Source organism: Lissotriton vulgaris, chromosome 1_2, assembly GCF_964263255.1.
Source record: "Lissotriton vulgaris chromosome 1_2, aLisVul1.2, whole genome shotgun sequence".
Lineage (NCBI taxonomy): Eukaryota > Metazoa > Chordata > Amphibia > Caudata > Salamandridae > Lissotriton > Lissotriton vulgaris.
This window is the reverse complement of record NC_141686.1, coordinates 162504462-162521232: the sequence shown is the minus strand read 5'-3', so window position 1 is coordinate 162521232 and position 16771 is coordinate 162504462. Positions and strand designations below refer to the sequence as shown.

Sequence of the window (16771 nt, the reverse complement as noted above, 5' to 3'; positions counted from 1 at the left end):
TGTTGAGAAATGTTCAATTTTTTTTTTCAAAAAATAGTTCTTGGCTTGGGTGGTAGTTGAAGGAAGACAGAAGTCCCAGTCTCATTACAGACTGGGATGGGGTCAGTAAGACTGCTAACCCCACCCCACTCTGTGACGAAGTGTCACTGATTGACACTCGGCCCTGGGCAGCTAAGGGATTAAAAGTGAAATGCCTAGGTCCAAGGCAATCAATGACACTCCCCCTCATCACAAGGGGGAGGGCCTTGAGTCACTTTTGCCAGGCTGAGGAGGTCATGCCCACCGGGCTGGGCAGTTATCAGTCTGGTAAGGTTCAGCTCAGACAGCTAGGATCCTGCACATTTAAGGCATGTCTAGCTCCGGCCTACCTGACCTGAACCAGAAGAGTGTCTGTCAGGTTGACCTTTGTTCAGCCTGACAGATACTCTTCTTGCCTGAAACAAATGGGGGGTTTGGCCCCTCAACCCATAAGGATTGGTCGCTGCTGGAGGTGGGTGTGGATACTAACTCTAGAAACCCCCTGGTGAAGTTCTCGTCCCATAGATTACGAGGACACCTGGTAACCCCTCTTCCTTCCGGTCACCACTAGGCAACCACCCTAGATTCAGACAGTCCCTCCACAGGTACTAAAAACATCCCACGGTCCATCTCCCTATGGGTGACACCTCTAATACAGCTATAAGATGTGCAACAAGAGCAAAAGTGGAACCCTACCCAATGCAGCTCCCTTGGAAACCCAACAAAACCCAAAATAGACAGCCAAATCAATGCAGTCATAGCAGTCCTGGTCTGCATCAACCACACAAAGTGCCATGAGGGAGATCGGGACCGCTCTCCTTCCCACTTGTCCATTCTTCATCCAATAGTGATAACTCTGTTTTCTCACACTAATCCACTGGAGGTGATCTCTATTTTCTTGCAGGTGTTCGACTTTCAATTAACTCCTGAAGACATGAAAGCCCTTGATGGACTCAACAAAAACCTGCGCTATATAGACCTGAAGCTGTAAGTCATTTCATCATTCAAATGTGTCTTTTATTCGATTAGACATCAGACGGTCCATGGGACTCTGAAGGATGTGTTAAAATGCATGTTTCTGCAACACTATGCACATGTGCTTCTCAGATTTTGGCCGTCACAGGTAATAGCACTGAATGCACAGAATAGCATTTAGAATTTTCAAAGTTGGTCATTGGTGTCAAAATTAGCAAGACTCATTGCTCTCCCTTAGAGTCAAATCAGTGTGTGTGAATTGTTATTGGGAGAACAGGTGATAAAAAACACAGCAACAATCATATTTGCCTTGAACATTGGGGCACGTTAGCAAATGTGGCTGTGCAAAGGGATGCAATAACGAGCCTTTGGAAAGATAAATCTTCCATGGATGGATTCATGTATGGATGAGTAAATGGGTGGGTAGATGAATGGATAAGTGAAAGGGGGATGGAGAGAGAAAGGGAGGATGAATGGCTGAAAGGGTGAATGGGTGGAAGGATAAATGACTGGGTGAATGGATGAGTAAGTGAATGGATGGCTGGGTGGAAGATTGGATGCATGGATGATTGGTACAGATGGATGGGGTGAAAGGGTGGGTAGATGAATAATGGATGGATGAGTGAAAGGGTGGATGGAGGGATGGATGAGTGAAAGGATGGACAGAAGGATATATGGTGGATAGGTGTGCAAATGGTTGAATATGTTTTGATATAGATGGGCACACAGATGGAAGGACAGACCTTTTTAGTGTAAAAATAAGGCTGGGGATACTGATTACGACAGACCAAACTCAATGGTTCATTTTCTCAGAGCGGGTCTCAGTACCAAAATGTACTGAAAGCAGCAGCTGGCATAAATAAGGGTTTGGGACCAGGCACTCTGTTGGGGAAAAAAACGATGGATTGGGATGCAGCCAAAGTGATTGCCAGTGGATGAGATTAATAATTCAAGCATTCCAACCAATATAATACCTTCATTGCGTCCCAAATACTTTAAGGAAGATAACAGGAGGTACACACCACCCACCCACCCACCGGTAAAAAAATGGTGGGGAGCCACGGCCAACTGCCGATTAGGTCAGGGGAGCCACAGGTCAAAAAAGTTTGGGAACCACTGACCTAGGCCCCCATTAGGATGACGGGCTGACTTTGTCCGCCCACCAACCCATCGGAAAGAGGGACCACCCGCCGTAAGGGCGGGGGTCCCTATGTTGGCATTAGGATGCACCCGCCACAGTGGCGGCGCATCACTAATTTTTAACATTGTGGTGGGCGGGGCTCCCTGCGGGGAAAAAAAACGAGTGTGGATGTCGGGCGGATTGCCCCCGCCAGGCTAGGGGTGGCTACCGCCAGCCTTGCGGGGGCAATCTGCCCGACATTGTAATGGGTCCCCTAGTCTCCAATAATCTAGCCTGATCATGGATTTTCATTGTTTTAGTAAGGGACTTTTTGGGGGGGGAATCAGAGTGGCTCTCAGTGTCATTGAAATGTTTCTGTTGGCCATCCACTGCTCCCCAATAAATCTAAATGGTATTTTTTGTTTACAGTGTTCTTTGTTGTTTTGTAAGTGAAAATTTTATTGCTTGTAACTACAATAGATATTTATTTTTTTCAAATTGGGGCAGCGTTGCTTTGGCCTGACCACAGTATGTCCAGGCCATTCTTATCACCGACTGTGGTGCCACTCCTTCACCAACAAAGCTCAAGAAGGTTCAAATTTGAATCATCCCAAGTTAATGAGGGTCAATTGCAGGGTCCTGCAGATGGAATCCACTAAAATGCTGCGGTGCTTTATTTGTAAAAAATAAAATAAGGCTGTGGAGTCTGTCAACTGCAAGATTCTGGCACTGGCATAATGCAGGTAATTCTTTCATAATTGAGCACCCACAGAATATCAGAATCAGCCATGCCAAAATGCTGGCCCTGGTACGTTGGAGGTACTTATTCACACAGGGGCACCACCAACCCAGCCGAAACGTAACCACCCCCCTCCTCGGGACCTACTTACCAAGCCACCTGGGTACCTACCTGAGGATGGGGAATTAGCAATATACAAGCTTAGATCCTCTAAAACACCACCAAATCTACAGGGATTACTAGAAATAATCACTGATTACTAAGGAATTCCATATTCTACACCACACTCATACCTTATAGTCTCGCAGCAACATAGGCCCAGACTAGGCTACCCAGGGGCAGTTCCGATTACTTACACACTGACCACAATCAGTGCTCACTCAAGCCACAATCCTGTGGGTATACACATTGATCACAATCAATGCTCTTACTAAGGCCGTTACACAACGACGATCTCACTAAAGCCACTATCCTGTGGGTATTTATTTACGCAAGCCACAATCCTGTGGGTATACACATTGATCACAATCAATGCTCTCACTAACGCCGTTACACAACGACGATCACTGTCCTATTAATACCTTTAACTCTCTCTCTCTCTTCTGGGAAGTTTCATTATATACGACTGGGAATATCTCATATACAGTTTGATCTTGTCACACAAGAATGGCCAAATAATAATAAGCAAAGGTTATTCTCTGATTCAAGTGCTCCCTGCTCCCTTGCTCAGTTACCACTTACCCGGACGGGAGACACATCCGTCCACATAACAGCATCTGACTAGAAGAAAGGTTAACTTCATCAAGAAATAACAGTTACACAATGGTTCACTAAGAACTGGGGTCCCTTTATTACACAATAACAAATTATAACAACAATATAATACTGCAATATAACATATAGCCTGAAAAGCAAAGGAAAGAATTAGAATGTGTGTGCACGCTAATAAGAAAGGGTCGACGTCACCTTATGAGTATGAATTCTGGGCTCAGCTGTCATCTGGGTTCCCTTCTCGTCTGTGCCTTGGCTCATCTTAGGATCACCCCTGCAGTCACGGATACACGTCTGCACCGCTATGCTCTGTCTCCTCTGCTCCCCTCCAAGTCACTGGAACCTTCCTCTTGTTCTCTGTTTCGTCTGCTGCACTCTGGCTGTTCTGCACTACTCCTCTCTCCTCTCGACCACGGACTATCTTCACCTTCCAACTTCGATCTTATAAATCAGTTTCTGCCGCTCTAGTATTCGTTCGCTCCGCTAACTTCTTCACTCTGCATGCTCTGATCTCAGTGTCAAAGCTTACCAGCTGCTTCAACTAAAATAACTTCAATCTTTCTGAGAGATTATCAGCCTTCGGTCTTTTTCGGACTTCAAAATGGCGACTGTATGCTTTAAGTTGATTAACTGCAATAATGCTAACGACTAGCTGCCGTCTACTAACTGACTCAATGACTAACTGACTCTGAACTCTCCGTGTTTTCGCTAATATGGAACCTTGTTCATGCATGGAAATTTCCGGCCAGTAACCTGCCGCCCACCAAATTCTTGTACCACCCCGTGCCAAGGACACGTTCTCAGCCGGCCGGCCTGATGTTATGTCTTCGACACGAAGAAAAATACAGTCTTTCGATAAGGGCCAGCCTGAGCCGGTTCTCTCCAAGCGAACAACACCATATAACTAAAACATTACATTTGACCTAAAAGCATCTCAAGCAGCCGAGGAAGAAAGAAAGATGGAGTCTCGCCCGTTCGAGGCCTACAAGGCCCAAAATAAGCATAACTCCATCAGAGATACACTAGCAACCTTACAAAAGGACGAATTAATACTAATACTAAGCAATCTATCCCCTAACATATGCTTATAGGCCCTAGAATAGAGAAAAGAATAGGGAATTATGTCAAACACCTTGTAAATAAGCCAGGTCTGAGGCTCTAATCCTCCTATTAGTATGATAGCAGGCTAAAGTCACCTTCACTCAAAAAAGGGGGACAAACACCCGGTCAGAACATTTCACCCTTGACTTTAGACTACTAATCATTCGCTAAATGGAACTAACATCTGTCGAAGAATAATAGGAAACAAAACTGACAGATCTATTTCTAGTACTGCATCTGCAAGTTTGGAGTAAAGAAGGGATACACTGAATAAAACAGCAAATAGCAACTAAAATGCAAATAGTAAGCAGGATTCCCCCTAATATCTGACCTAAAGAATGTAAGTCTGGTAACCAATTAAAGAGCCAGTCAAACCAGCCCTGGTCAATGTGTTTTCTAACTTCTTTGGTTAAGTTGTGTAATTTGTCAATGTGAGCCTGGATGGACCTAGTGTAGTCTGATAAATTGAAACAACAAAGACCCTCAAAGTCAGAACAGTCATGTCCATGTTTGAGTAAAAGATAATCTATAGCGCCTCTATTTTGTAAAATAGCTCTGCGTTCACCCTGGGCGTCCAATAGCATGTCAGATAGAATTGTGGAAGTGTGATTGATGGATTTAACCATCCAACAGGCCATTTTTCCAATAGATTTAGCATTGTAGACTGCCAGGGCAGGGATACATAAAATAGAGAAAGCCAAGCTAAGATATTCAGATTCAGAATATAAATGTAGTGTAGAGTCACAATTGTCCTTCAACATAACTGCATCACGAACATCACGGGAATTTGCATTAGGGTGTGAAGAAAACATTAGCAAGCTTAATCTAGTAATAGCACAGGGTCCTCCGATGATATTTGCAGGAATGTAAGCCTAAGATGTAATGCCACAAGTGTAGTGTAGTTCCTAGTTTCCCACTAGGCCCTGCGCATTGGAATAACATAAACAGTAGTATCGACGTAGAAGTGCGGATCTTCCAGGCCTCTACTGACTATGCTAAACTTAATTGGGTGTGTTACCAACTAGCTCAGAGGTCACTAGAAACTTTCTTCTCTGCATAGGAAGTGATCAGCTTCCCTGGCACAGACAAGAAGGGATTCAGTTTTCCAACAACCGTGCAACATGACAACTTTGCTCCTCAGATTAAGAGTCAATCTCTAGGGTCGTGTGAAACAATAGACAGTTATTTGACTCAGTCAGGTTAGTGCAGTTTCCTTTCACGATATGTAGAGAACAGAGAGACGGGCGTTTGTCAATAAAGGGTTAACATTTATTGAACAGTCTTTCTTCTCGTACAAGAAAAATGTATTGCCACAATTGCAAGACTTGTTATTATAAAAAGTACGTACAGTAAGATAAGTATTGCAAGATAATACTGTAAAAGCATTGATATGGTTTCTTAGCCATACAATGGTTTAAAAGTATTAAAACATATATACATTCATATATACATTAGGCTAAAATACTCAACTGGTGCTTCTAACTAAGCCTACCCCGGTGTGCCTGACCTAAGCCTAACACGTGGGAGGGGAGTAAGTAAGTAGCTTTAAGTTAAGTTGGTTTTGCCAAGGTTTGCTTCAAGAATTCTCACTAAGGGTTTAGTCAACACCATACCTCTGAATAGAAGGATGTATGACGTTACAACGCATACTTTTACTCCGCATACCATTACAACGCGGTATTCACAACGCATACCACTACAACGCATAGCGCTTTGGGGTGCTGGATAGTGGTAAGTATAATTTACTATTCTAACTCCAGTCCCCGTGGACCCTAGGGAAGGTGTTGGATAGTAAATTAAACTTACCTCTTATCCTAGAGCGCCCCCCAGCGCTATGCGTTGTAATGGTATGCGTTGTAATGCCTGCGTTGTAGTGGTAGTGCGTTGTAAAAAATGCGTTGTAACAGGTGAATACCGAATAGAATGATGGAGGTCTGGTATCTCCTTCGGGGGGAACTCGATATCCCAGTCACCCATGAGGGCAGACTAGAAACGCTGGAGCTGGATTTCTCTGCACGAGAAAGGCAGCGTCTCTCTTCAGCGCGTCGAGGAGAAGGAGGGGGGACAGCGTCCGCGGGCAGCTTGGCATCTGCTGGGCTCTTCGCAGAGGGACGGCTGTTCAGCTCCTAGTTTCACCACACCATCGTTCGCGCTTTAGCAGCGATAATGGTATCAGCAGCTTCGGGCGACGGGCAGCAGGCTGCAGCAACAGGGTGCTAGCTTCACCAACAGCAACGAGACAGCGTTTGCTTAAGGCAACGTTGGTAATATTTATACCTGAAAGGTGCCTGGTTTGACGTAAGTTTGCTGGACATAAGACGTCAATTAAAGATGTCACTAGGAAGTGATAGCTATCAGTTGCTCATTAGAGTTCCATTACTACTCAAAACACAGCAAGCGGGGATTTCCAGGTTTGCTGAGTTTTTATCTTGTTGAAGAACTCGGAGTGTTAATCTAGGAATATCAGATAGTGACTTCTGCTCTGTCATTGCACTAATTGGTTGCAAAGGAAGTGGCAAAGAACTATTCTGGAATGTGGCTCTGTTCGTGTGAGGCCAGAGATGACTTTCTGAATATCGCACTTGAACGGTTATGCCAATATAGGGAATAAATGGATTTATAGCCGAATAGGGGCATAAGGTCACAGTATCGATCAGGAACCTAGATAAACACGCAACACAAGAGAAAAGCCATCCAGAAGGTAATAGCATTGTACGATAGTGGCTAGGGGTAACTACAAGACTTTTGCAGGTCATATTATTTTTAACGGAAATACAAGATTTCGATGATCTCCGGGAACATAAAGTTATTTCATGATCTGTAAATGAAGTAGCACCTTTTAGCTTCAAATGAACACATTCAGTTATGGCGCTTGGATCACAGGTAAGGAAGAAACATAAATAACCCTGCGTGATATATTATATGTAGTTATTTGAGAATGAATCGGTGGTACTGGATCTAAGAGCACAGTACATAAAGGACAGTATTCATGGGTCGCGAAATCCCCAAGAATAATATTGGGACGGGCATTTGATATATTGAAAATATAGGGAAGGGTCTCCAAAGAAGCCGAAACGGCAACCAGACAGGTTTCTAATATGTCAGTCACCGAACGCATCAGTGTTAAACAGAAATGTGGGGAGTTTGTTACCCTTCGTGCCAGGGTAGTCCAAAAGTTAGATGATGAATCCCACGCAGCGAAGGAACGTGGCACTCTGATTTTCCAATCAACCAGAGTCTGGAGGTTTCTTCCTCTCCCGACGTAGCAAGCCAAAAGGAGTCCAATGCCGGCACATCCTGCAACAGCAGTCCAGAGAATGATATGAAAGAAAATCAAATATAGGCATTATTCATTCTCGTAAGTAACATTTGTCAGCTGGGACAGCTTCCCAGCTATCTTTCCCTGGTCTCATGACAGGTACTGTATTATTATGACCGGTTGCAATAATTACAGCCTGTTCAGGGGGATTTTTAGGCTCTTGCACCCACACTCTTGCTCCTGGATTATCAGTGGAGCCAAAACCTTTTTGTCCTTGAACAGTTAACAAGGTCGGGGCACTGCCTTTCTGAATCTCACCACTGAAAACGAGCATGATTAGCAATTGAGCAACTCGGTCCGTCTTATGAATTGGTAAATCAACCTCACTGCTATTTAGCAGGAGTACCTTAATCTCTCCCTGATAATCACTGTCAATAACACCTCCAAGCACTTGAATGCCTTTTAAGGCCAGGCCCGATCTTGGGGCTATTAGGCCAAAATTTCCAGTTGGTATACTGACACCAATGCCAGTTTCAATGATGTCTCGATCTCTGCCTTTTACAGTAATGTCATTCATGGCATGCAGGTCTAAGCCTGCGGAACCTGGGGTTGCTCTACATGGAGCCAGGGCTCCAGGGGAAATTTGCCAATACATTACAGTATTTTTGACTGTGTTCGGTTTAGCATCAACAGCTGGAGGAAATAAACGCATTAATGGAGATTCAGCATTTAAAAAGGGACGATTATTCAAAATCAACAGTGCCTGAAACAAATATTCTCTCCAATTCTTATATTTATTATCAGTTAATTTACGCAATTGATCTTTTAGCAAACCATTCATTCTCTCCACAAGGCCTGCTGCCTGTGGGTAGTACGGTATGTGAAACACCCATTCAATGTTATTCTCCACACAAAATTCCTGTACCAATCTTCCTTTGAATTGGGATGCATTATCAGATTGAATTTGAAATGGGACACCATAATACAGTATAATTAATTCCAATGTTTTAATGGTATTTACTTGGGTAGCTTGTTTACAAGGAAAGGCCACTAAAAGACCACTGTACGTATCAACAATGGTGCAAATATATTGACAATTTTAACTCATAGGGAGTGGACCAATATAATCAATCTGCCAAATCTGAGCGGGTAATTTACCTCGGTGTAACTGTCCTCTAACAATTTGGGGTACTTTTCGTTGTCTAGAATGTTGACAGATAGGACAATGCAATATAGTATCTTTGATCAAATTTAGATGAATATAAATTCCTCGGTCAGCAGCCCACCTGCTAGTGGCTCTCTCTCCAAAATGTCCTGCTTTCTGGTGGGCCCACTTCGCCAATCCCGCCAAATCAGAATCCTGCATGTCCACCACTGCCTCAGCAATTTTAGATTTCTCATCTGCAATGTTGTGAAACAATTTGTCAAGGGAGTCTATTGGTGTATGAGCATCCACATGAAAGATTGTAACAGTACTTTGCGGAAGCATTTCCCAAATTTCTTGCCATAATTCTTTACCCCAAAGTTCTTTAGAATGCAATTCCCAATTACGAGCATGCCATGTTGGTAACCAGACCACCAGTCCATTAGCAGTGGACCAGGAATCAGTAAAAATGTGACACGTACAAGGTAGTTCCTGTTTTAAAACTTGGTAAACAGCATACAGTTCAGCAAATTGACTACTTTTTCCTTCACCAGTTGTACTCAGCAATTTTTGTGTGATAGGATTATAGGACACTGCCTTCCAATGCCTTTTCTCTCCTATGTACCTCGCTGAACCATCCGTAAACCACACATGGTTTCTGTCATCCGAGGACAGATCATCAAATGGCTTACCCCACTTAACAGGGGATTCCTGTACTATAGGTACGGAGCAATCACTCCCAGTCTCATTCGATGGCGCCTGCGCCACCTGCTCATGTAATGTCGCAACATCTTTCAGACCCACACGTGGCCTGTCTTGTATGTACCATTTCCACTTAATCACACTCGCCTCTTGAGCATGCCCAATTCGATGAGTTTTCGGCGAACTCAAAACACATAGCATAATAGGAATTTCAGGTCTCAACATCACATCATGTCCCAAAGTCAATTGCTTGGTATCCACCAGAGCCCAATAACGTGCAAGTAATTGTTTCTCAAAAGGTGTATAACGGTCACCAGCATCCGGTAACTTTTTAGTCCAAAAACCTAGCGGTATTTTATTTCTGCCTTGTTTTTGCCACAAACTCCAATTTGCATAAGGACCTTGCACAGACACATTCAGATCCACATCACCATCACGCACGGGCTACAAATCCAAAGCATACTGAATTGCTTCTTTCGCCAAATCAAATGCATCTTGCTGCGGTTTACTCCATTCAAACGCATTCTTTTTACGAGTAACTCTGTACGAAGGGGCTAATATCTGACTCAAATGTGGGATGTGTTGACGCCAAAAACCAAATAAACCAATAAATCTCTGGGCTTCTTTTCGGTTTCGAGGAACTGCAAAATCAAGGATTTTCTGTTTCACCTGAGGAATCACTTCTCTGTTACCTTTATGCCAATTGATGCCTAAAAATTTTACACTTTGTGAAGGACCTTGTAACTTGTTGGGATTGATTTCCCAACCTTTTTCCCGTAAATGATTAATAACCCGATCTAACTGAGTCTGAACTTGATCCTGTGTCTCACCTTGAATCAAAATGTCGTCAATATAATGACAAATCTGTATCTGTGGGTTTATGGGTATTTCAGACAATTCTTTTCGGGGAATTCTATCTATTTTCATCTCAACATTTGTTTGTACTGCGGGGGTCTCTTTTCCACCTAAACCAGTAATTGTGAAAAATTGTCCTTTAAATTTCTTTGTTTTTCCATGAATTAGAGTGGCCTCCGCTCCTGTATCTACCAATGCTCGGGCCCTTTGTATATTACGATGTCTCCAAAAAATTTCAATATCTACATAGGGTCTATTGTCTTTGTGAGCCTAACTGCGTACTGGAGCTTGACCTATTTCCTAGTCATTTTTATTGCGTTCTGACAACCAAGACAAATCAGGCTAAATACTCTCATATTTTTTGGACGATGTAATTTCCTGTTCATATCCATCCCCATTATGAAACAGATTTTTGTCATCTACATGGTATTGTGAATTTCGTTCAGAAAATCTGTATCGATCCTCTCTTCTCCTCATCTCTGGGGACTGATCCCTTTCATCTCTGTATCTGCTTTCAACACAGTCGTCTCTCCCCCTCTCTCTTTCCCCCTATCTCCCCCTCTCTCTTTCCCCCTCTTTCCCCCTCTCTCTTTCACGCCGAGGGGACACATCTCGCTCATTCCGTCGTCTATCACGCCAATCCGAATCATCACGACGTCTATCATCCCCACTGTCATTAGAATATTCACGATCACATTCATTCTTCCGTACACGTCGAGCACCCTCCTTCCGATCCAAACCACGCTTGCGAAACATATCCCACAAGCGATTATTAGGTTCACCATCAATGTCTTCCCTCTTCACACTGTCAGCCAGCAAAGCAAGAAACATATCACGTCTAGTAAACAGATAATTTCCACCAGTACGACCCTCAGGTCTGGACTGTCTCTCAGGTTTAAGCCATTCGCCCAATTCACCAAGCTGACGCACAGATTCAAGCACTAAGGACAGCGCGTTGCCAGTCTGATTGATCAACAAAGTCATCATAACTTGCTTATAAGCAACAGGGGAAGAACGGATAATGCGGTTCCCCACAGAAGATGTCAACAAACCATCCAACAACCTGTCAGATGTACTCAGAAAAATTGCGGTTTTCATCACCTCCTCTTTCAGTCTTTGTGCCGCATCGCGTAACGTATACCATGGCTTGTCATTCAGAGGCCAATCAGATTCAGTAGGGTATTTGTGATTACAACCATCAGTTGCTAATTGAAGCAGATTAATTTGACCAGCACTATTATAGTTCCGGAAATTATCTTGTACAGTAGAATCAGAACTCAAAGAACAAAATTTCAAAGCATCTCCCGCATCTAACATGATGCCAGCGGCACCCAGTTCATAGAGACACACCATCCATGTAAGCAAGGCCTCACCGGGCCGCTGTCGAAATCGTTGCAAAATGTCACTAACTTCCTGTTGTGTAAAATCTTCCAAACTATCCAATGGAATACCATTTGGATTACCAGGAGCCTGCTGTAATTTTCGTCGAAAAACTGGATGAGCAGAAATTTCAGTACGAGCTGCAGAAGGAGCTCGATCAACAGATTTAGAGGGACAGTCAGATCGAGAAACGTCATCAGAACTAGAACAGCGACCGTGGTCACCGGAATTATCAAGTTTGTCAAAAGTATTAGATTTACAGTCATGTCCAGAGCGAGAATACTCGCGTTTGTCAGACTCCTCAGCCGAGGAGCCAGTATCATTCGAGTGCCAGATATTACCATCCCACTCATCAGGATTCCAGTCCAGTCCGGCTTTCGCCACGACCAGAAGCACTTTCCGTTTGCAAACATGACCACGACGATTCTTATATTTGTATTTAGCAATACGAACAGCAGCTCTTTCAGCAATTGTCCGATAAGTGTCGAGTTTGTCGGCAAGCAATTTATTCTGACATCTCAAAAGAGTGTGAGCATTTTGCACTTCAACAAACTTCTCTTCCATCTCAGCATATTTGTTCTGTAATTTCAAAAACTTCTCATATACAATCCTGTACGCAGACAAAACAATCCAACCTCTGCGTCCCAAAATAGGAAGCTCATCACCCTTCACAACCGGCGCTTTCTGCAAACAAGCAATCACATTCGTCGGATCTGCCAGTTCCAAACAAGAACTCAAATTTTCACTCAAACCAGTAGAATCGGCCCACTCATGGGCCAAAGCCTCGTAAGGCATTGATTCCCAGCCGGGAATTTCAACAGGCAATTTAAAAGTAGATTTTGACCATCTAAAAAACATAGTGCCAAAAGAAAAAGATATATACAACTATAAACAAATAATATACAAAATGTACTCCGTACGCGCCAAGCGCAAACCAACAAAATAGAAACAACACCGCACTAACAGGCTTACGTAAACGGTTTGTGACGCCAGATGTAACGACCGGATTTTTGGACCAGATAGAATCAGCTCACCAAGACACCACCAACCCAGCCGAAACATATCCACCTCCCTCCTCAGGACCTACTTACCAAGGCACCTGGGTACCTACCTGAGGATGGGGAATTAGCAATATACAAGCTTAGATCCTCTAAAACACCACCAAATCTACAGGGATTACAAGAAATACTCACTGATTACTAAGGAATTCCATATTCTACACCACACTCATACCTTATAGTCTCGCGCCAACGTAGGCCCAGACTAGCTACCCTGGGGCAGTTCCGATTACTTACCATTACACACTGACCACAATCAGTGCTCACTCAAGCCACAATCCTGTGGGTATACACATTGATCACAATCAATACTCTCACTAACGCCGTTACACAACGACGATCACTGTCCTATTAATACCTTTAACTCTCTCTCTCTCTTCTGGGAAGTTTCATTATATACTACTGGGAATATCTCATATACAGTTTGATCCTGTCACACAAGAATGGCCAAATCATAATATGCAAAGGTTATTCTCTGATTCAAGTGCTCCCTGCTCCCTTGCTCAGTTACCACTTACCCGGACGGGAGACGCATCCGCCCATATAACAGCATCTGACTAGAAGAAAGGTTAACTTCATCAAGAAATAACAGTTACACAATGGTTCACTAAGAACTGGGGTCCCTTTATTACACAATAACAAAGTATAACAACAATATAATACTGCAATATAACATATAGCCTGAAAAGCAAAGGAAAGAATTAGAATGTGTGTGCACGCTAATAAGAAAGGGTCGACGTCACCTTATGAGTATGAAGTCTGAGCTCAGTTGTCATCTGGGTTCCCTTCTCGTCTGTGCCTTGGCTCATCTTAGGATCACCCCTGCAGTCACGGATACACGTCTGCACCGCTATGCTCTGTCTCCTCTGCTCCCCTCCAAGTCACTGGAACCTTCCTCTTGTTCTCTGTTTCGTCTGCTGCACTCTCGCTGTTCTGCACTACTTCTCTCTCCTCTCGACACGGACTATCTTCACCTTCCAACTTTGATCTTATAAATCAGTTTCTGCCGCTCTAGTATTCGTTTGCTTCGCTAACTTCTTCACTCTGCATGCTCTGAGCTCAGTGTCAAAGCTCATCAGCTGCTCCAACTAAAATAACTTCAATATTTCAGAGAGATTATCAGCCTTCGGTCTTTTTCGGACTTCAAAATGGCGACTGTCTGCTTTAAGTTGATTAACTGCAATAATGCTAACGACTAGCTGCCGTCTACTAACTGACTCAATGACTAACTCTCCGTGCTTTCGCTAATATGGAACCTTGTTCATGCATGGAAATTTCCGGCCAGTAACCTGCCGCCCACCAAATTCTTGCACCACCCCGTGCCAAGGACACGTTCTCAGCTGGCCGGCCTGTTGTTATGTCTTCGACACGAAGAAAAATACAGTCTTTTGATAAGGGCCAGCCTGAGCCGGTTCTCGCCAAGCGAACAACACCTTATAACTAAAACATTACATTTGACCTAAAAGCATCTCAAGCAGCCGAGGCAGAAAGAAAGATGGAGTCTCTCCCGTTCGAGGCCTACAAGGCCCGAAATAAGCATAACTCCATCAGAGATACACTAGCAACCTTACAAAAGGACGAATTAATACTAATACTAAGGAATCTATCCCCTAACATATGCTTATAGGCCGTAGAATAGAGAAAAGAATAGGGGATTATGTCAAACACCTTGTAAATAAGCCGGGTCTGAGGCTCTAATCCTCCTATTAGAATGACAGCAGGCTAAAGTCACCTTCACTCAAAAAAGGGGAACAAAAATCCGGTCAGAACAGGCCCCCACTTGATACACAGGCAACCACTTGGCATTTTGAAATAATGGGCTCAACTCCTAGGTTGTGTCTGCCTTCATCAACGTGATACAACCAGAGAGAACTTCATTATTTAATGAATATCCTTACACAGACTATGGTTTTGAGCAGATTTTTGTGAAAATTGTGCTTTAAAGTACACTATTTTCCTTCATGTTTTTCAACCCCCTCCCCGGCCCCACATGAATCCTCCTATTGAACATGCTTGCTCACTCACTGGGATTCAAGGTAATTATTATTCTCCACCAGTTTTGAAAATCACTACTCGCTACTATTAGATGAGACAGTCCGACATAGGTTAAATGTGGATCACTGACATAATATCGATTACACAAATATAGACTTACCAAAATATCGAGGAAAAAATATAGAATGCAAAAATATCGAATCCCTATCTCCAAACAGGTAAGTACAAAAATATTGAATCAAAAATATTGTTGTAAAAAATATGGTTACTCAAAATATCGAAAACATTTTAATGTCTTAAAAGTAATTGAAAATTAATGAAAAATTACCTACAATACTTAAATAATTAATGTAAGTAAAAAATTCATGCAATTTGATTATTTAATACATATATATATATATATATATATATATATATATATATATATATATATATATATATATATATATATATATATATATATATATATTGTTCACCAAATGCCCGAAAGCTTTGGAAGGGCACTCGACAGGAAGCCAGCCATCTGGCTTTCACTTGCTGGCTCCTCTCACATTCACGATAAAAATTCCTTTGCCTGACGCGTTTCGATGTATGGCACATCTCATCAGAGGCTTGCTAACAAACAGCATTACAGGCGAGGCTCTCTTTTATTTCTGCATGCAAGATTTTATTGGTTCATTTCACTCCGTGGGCTCCGCAGTTTGCAAAGTCCAACATGCTGCATGCTGGGAAAGGTGGTCCCTTGTAGAGCAATTATTTTCCCTAAGTGGGTGTCTGTCTGCTGTCCTTTTTTTTTTTCACAACCATTTTTATTGAATCATTAGGCAGAGCATAGGCACAGTACTCCACAATCAGGAGGTCACCATCCACATTAATCAAATAGCAGGATGAATAGAAGCCTAGATTTGAAGAAACCCCCCCCCCCATCCCATGTCCCACCCATCCCAAAAACACACCCCAACTCCCTGCCCGACTACCCGCCCCTTATCCCACCCTAACCCCGTGCACGTGTCCACATTTCACATATATACAAGCAAGGCAATGTATGTATCGGGTAACGGCCTAGGGCCCCAGGTCCCCATCCGGAGGCTGCACATCCTCCATATCAACTGGGGGTTCCAAGTCCAGTCCCCTGTACTCTGCCCACCGCTTCCAGATCTTATAATGTTTCCGCGGGCACCCCCTGGCCTCAAAGACAGGTAATTCTAGGCCCATAAGGAAGTCCAAGCCAGCCTTCCAGGCAGTAAGTGGGGGGGCACGATCACTCTTCCAGGCTCTCGCCAAATCCCGTTTAGCCGTAACTAACCCTAGCAACAGTAGGTGGCGTTTATATATGTTACCCCCGACATTTTCGAGAACATGGAGGAGGCCCAATCTGGGTGTACGGGGGAGATCCCACCCTAGCACATCCGATAGACAGTTCCACACCCCATTCCAAAAGCGAGTCAGACCCACACAGGACCACACTGTATGCAACAACGTCCCCCTCTCAGCTCCACAGCGCAAGCATTCCGGAGTGGCAATGAGACCCGCCCTCCACAGTCTCTCCCGGGTGAAGTACGCCCTATGTAAGTATTTAAATTGTATGAACCTGAGACGCACAGCAATGGCAGCCCCACGGGGGGATTCAAGCGCCTCCCTCCAGTCATCCTCA

The 16771-nt window shown here is 43.6% G+C and overlaps 1 protein-coding gene across 1 annotated transcript in view; it reads left to right on the top strand.

Moving 5' to 3' along the window:
- Positions 1–16771, top strand: part of LOC147734749 (aldo-keto reductase family 1 member C1-like) — a 230262-nt gene that overhangs the window by 190152 nt on the left and 23339 nt on the right. Inside the window, exon 9 of the mRNA XM_086953028.1 lies at positions 923–1005. Coding sequence (XP_086809154.1) covers positions 923–1005 — 83 coding nt within the window. The remainder of the gene's footprint in view (positions 1–922; positions 1006–16771) is intronic.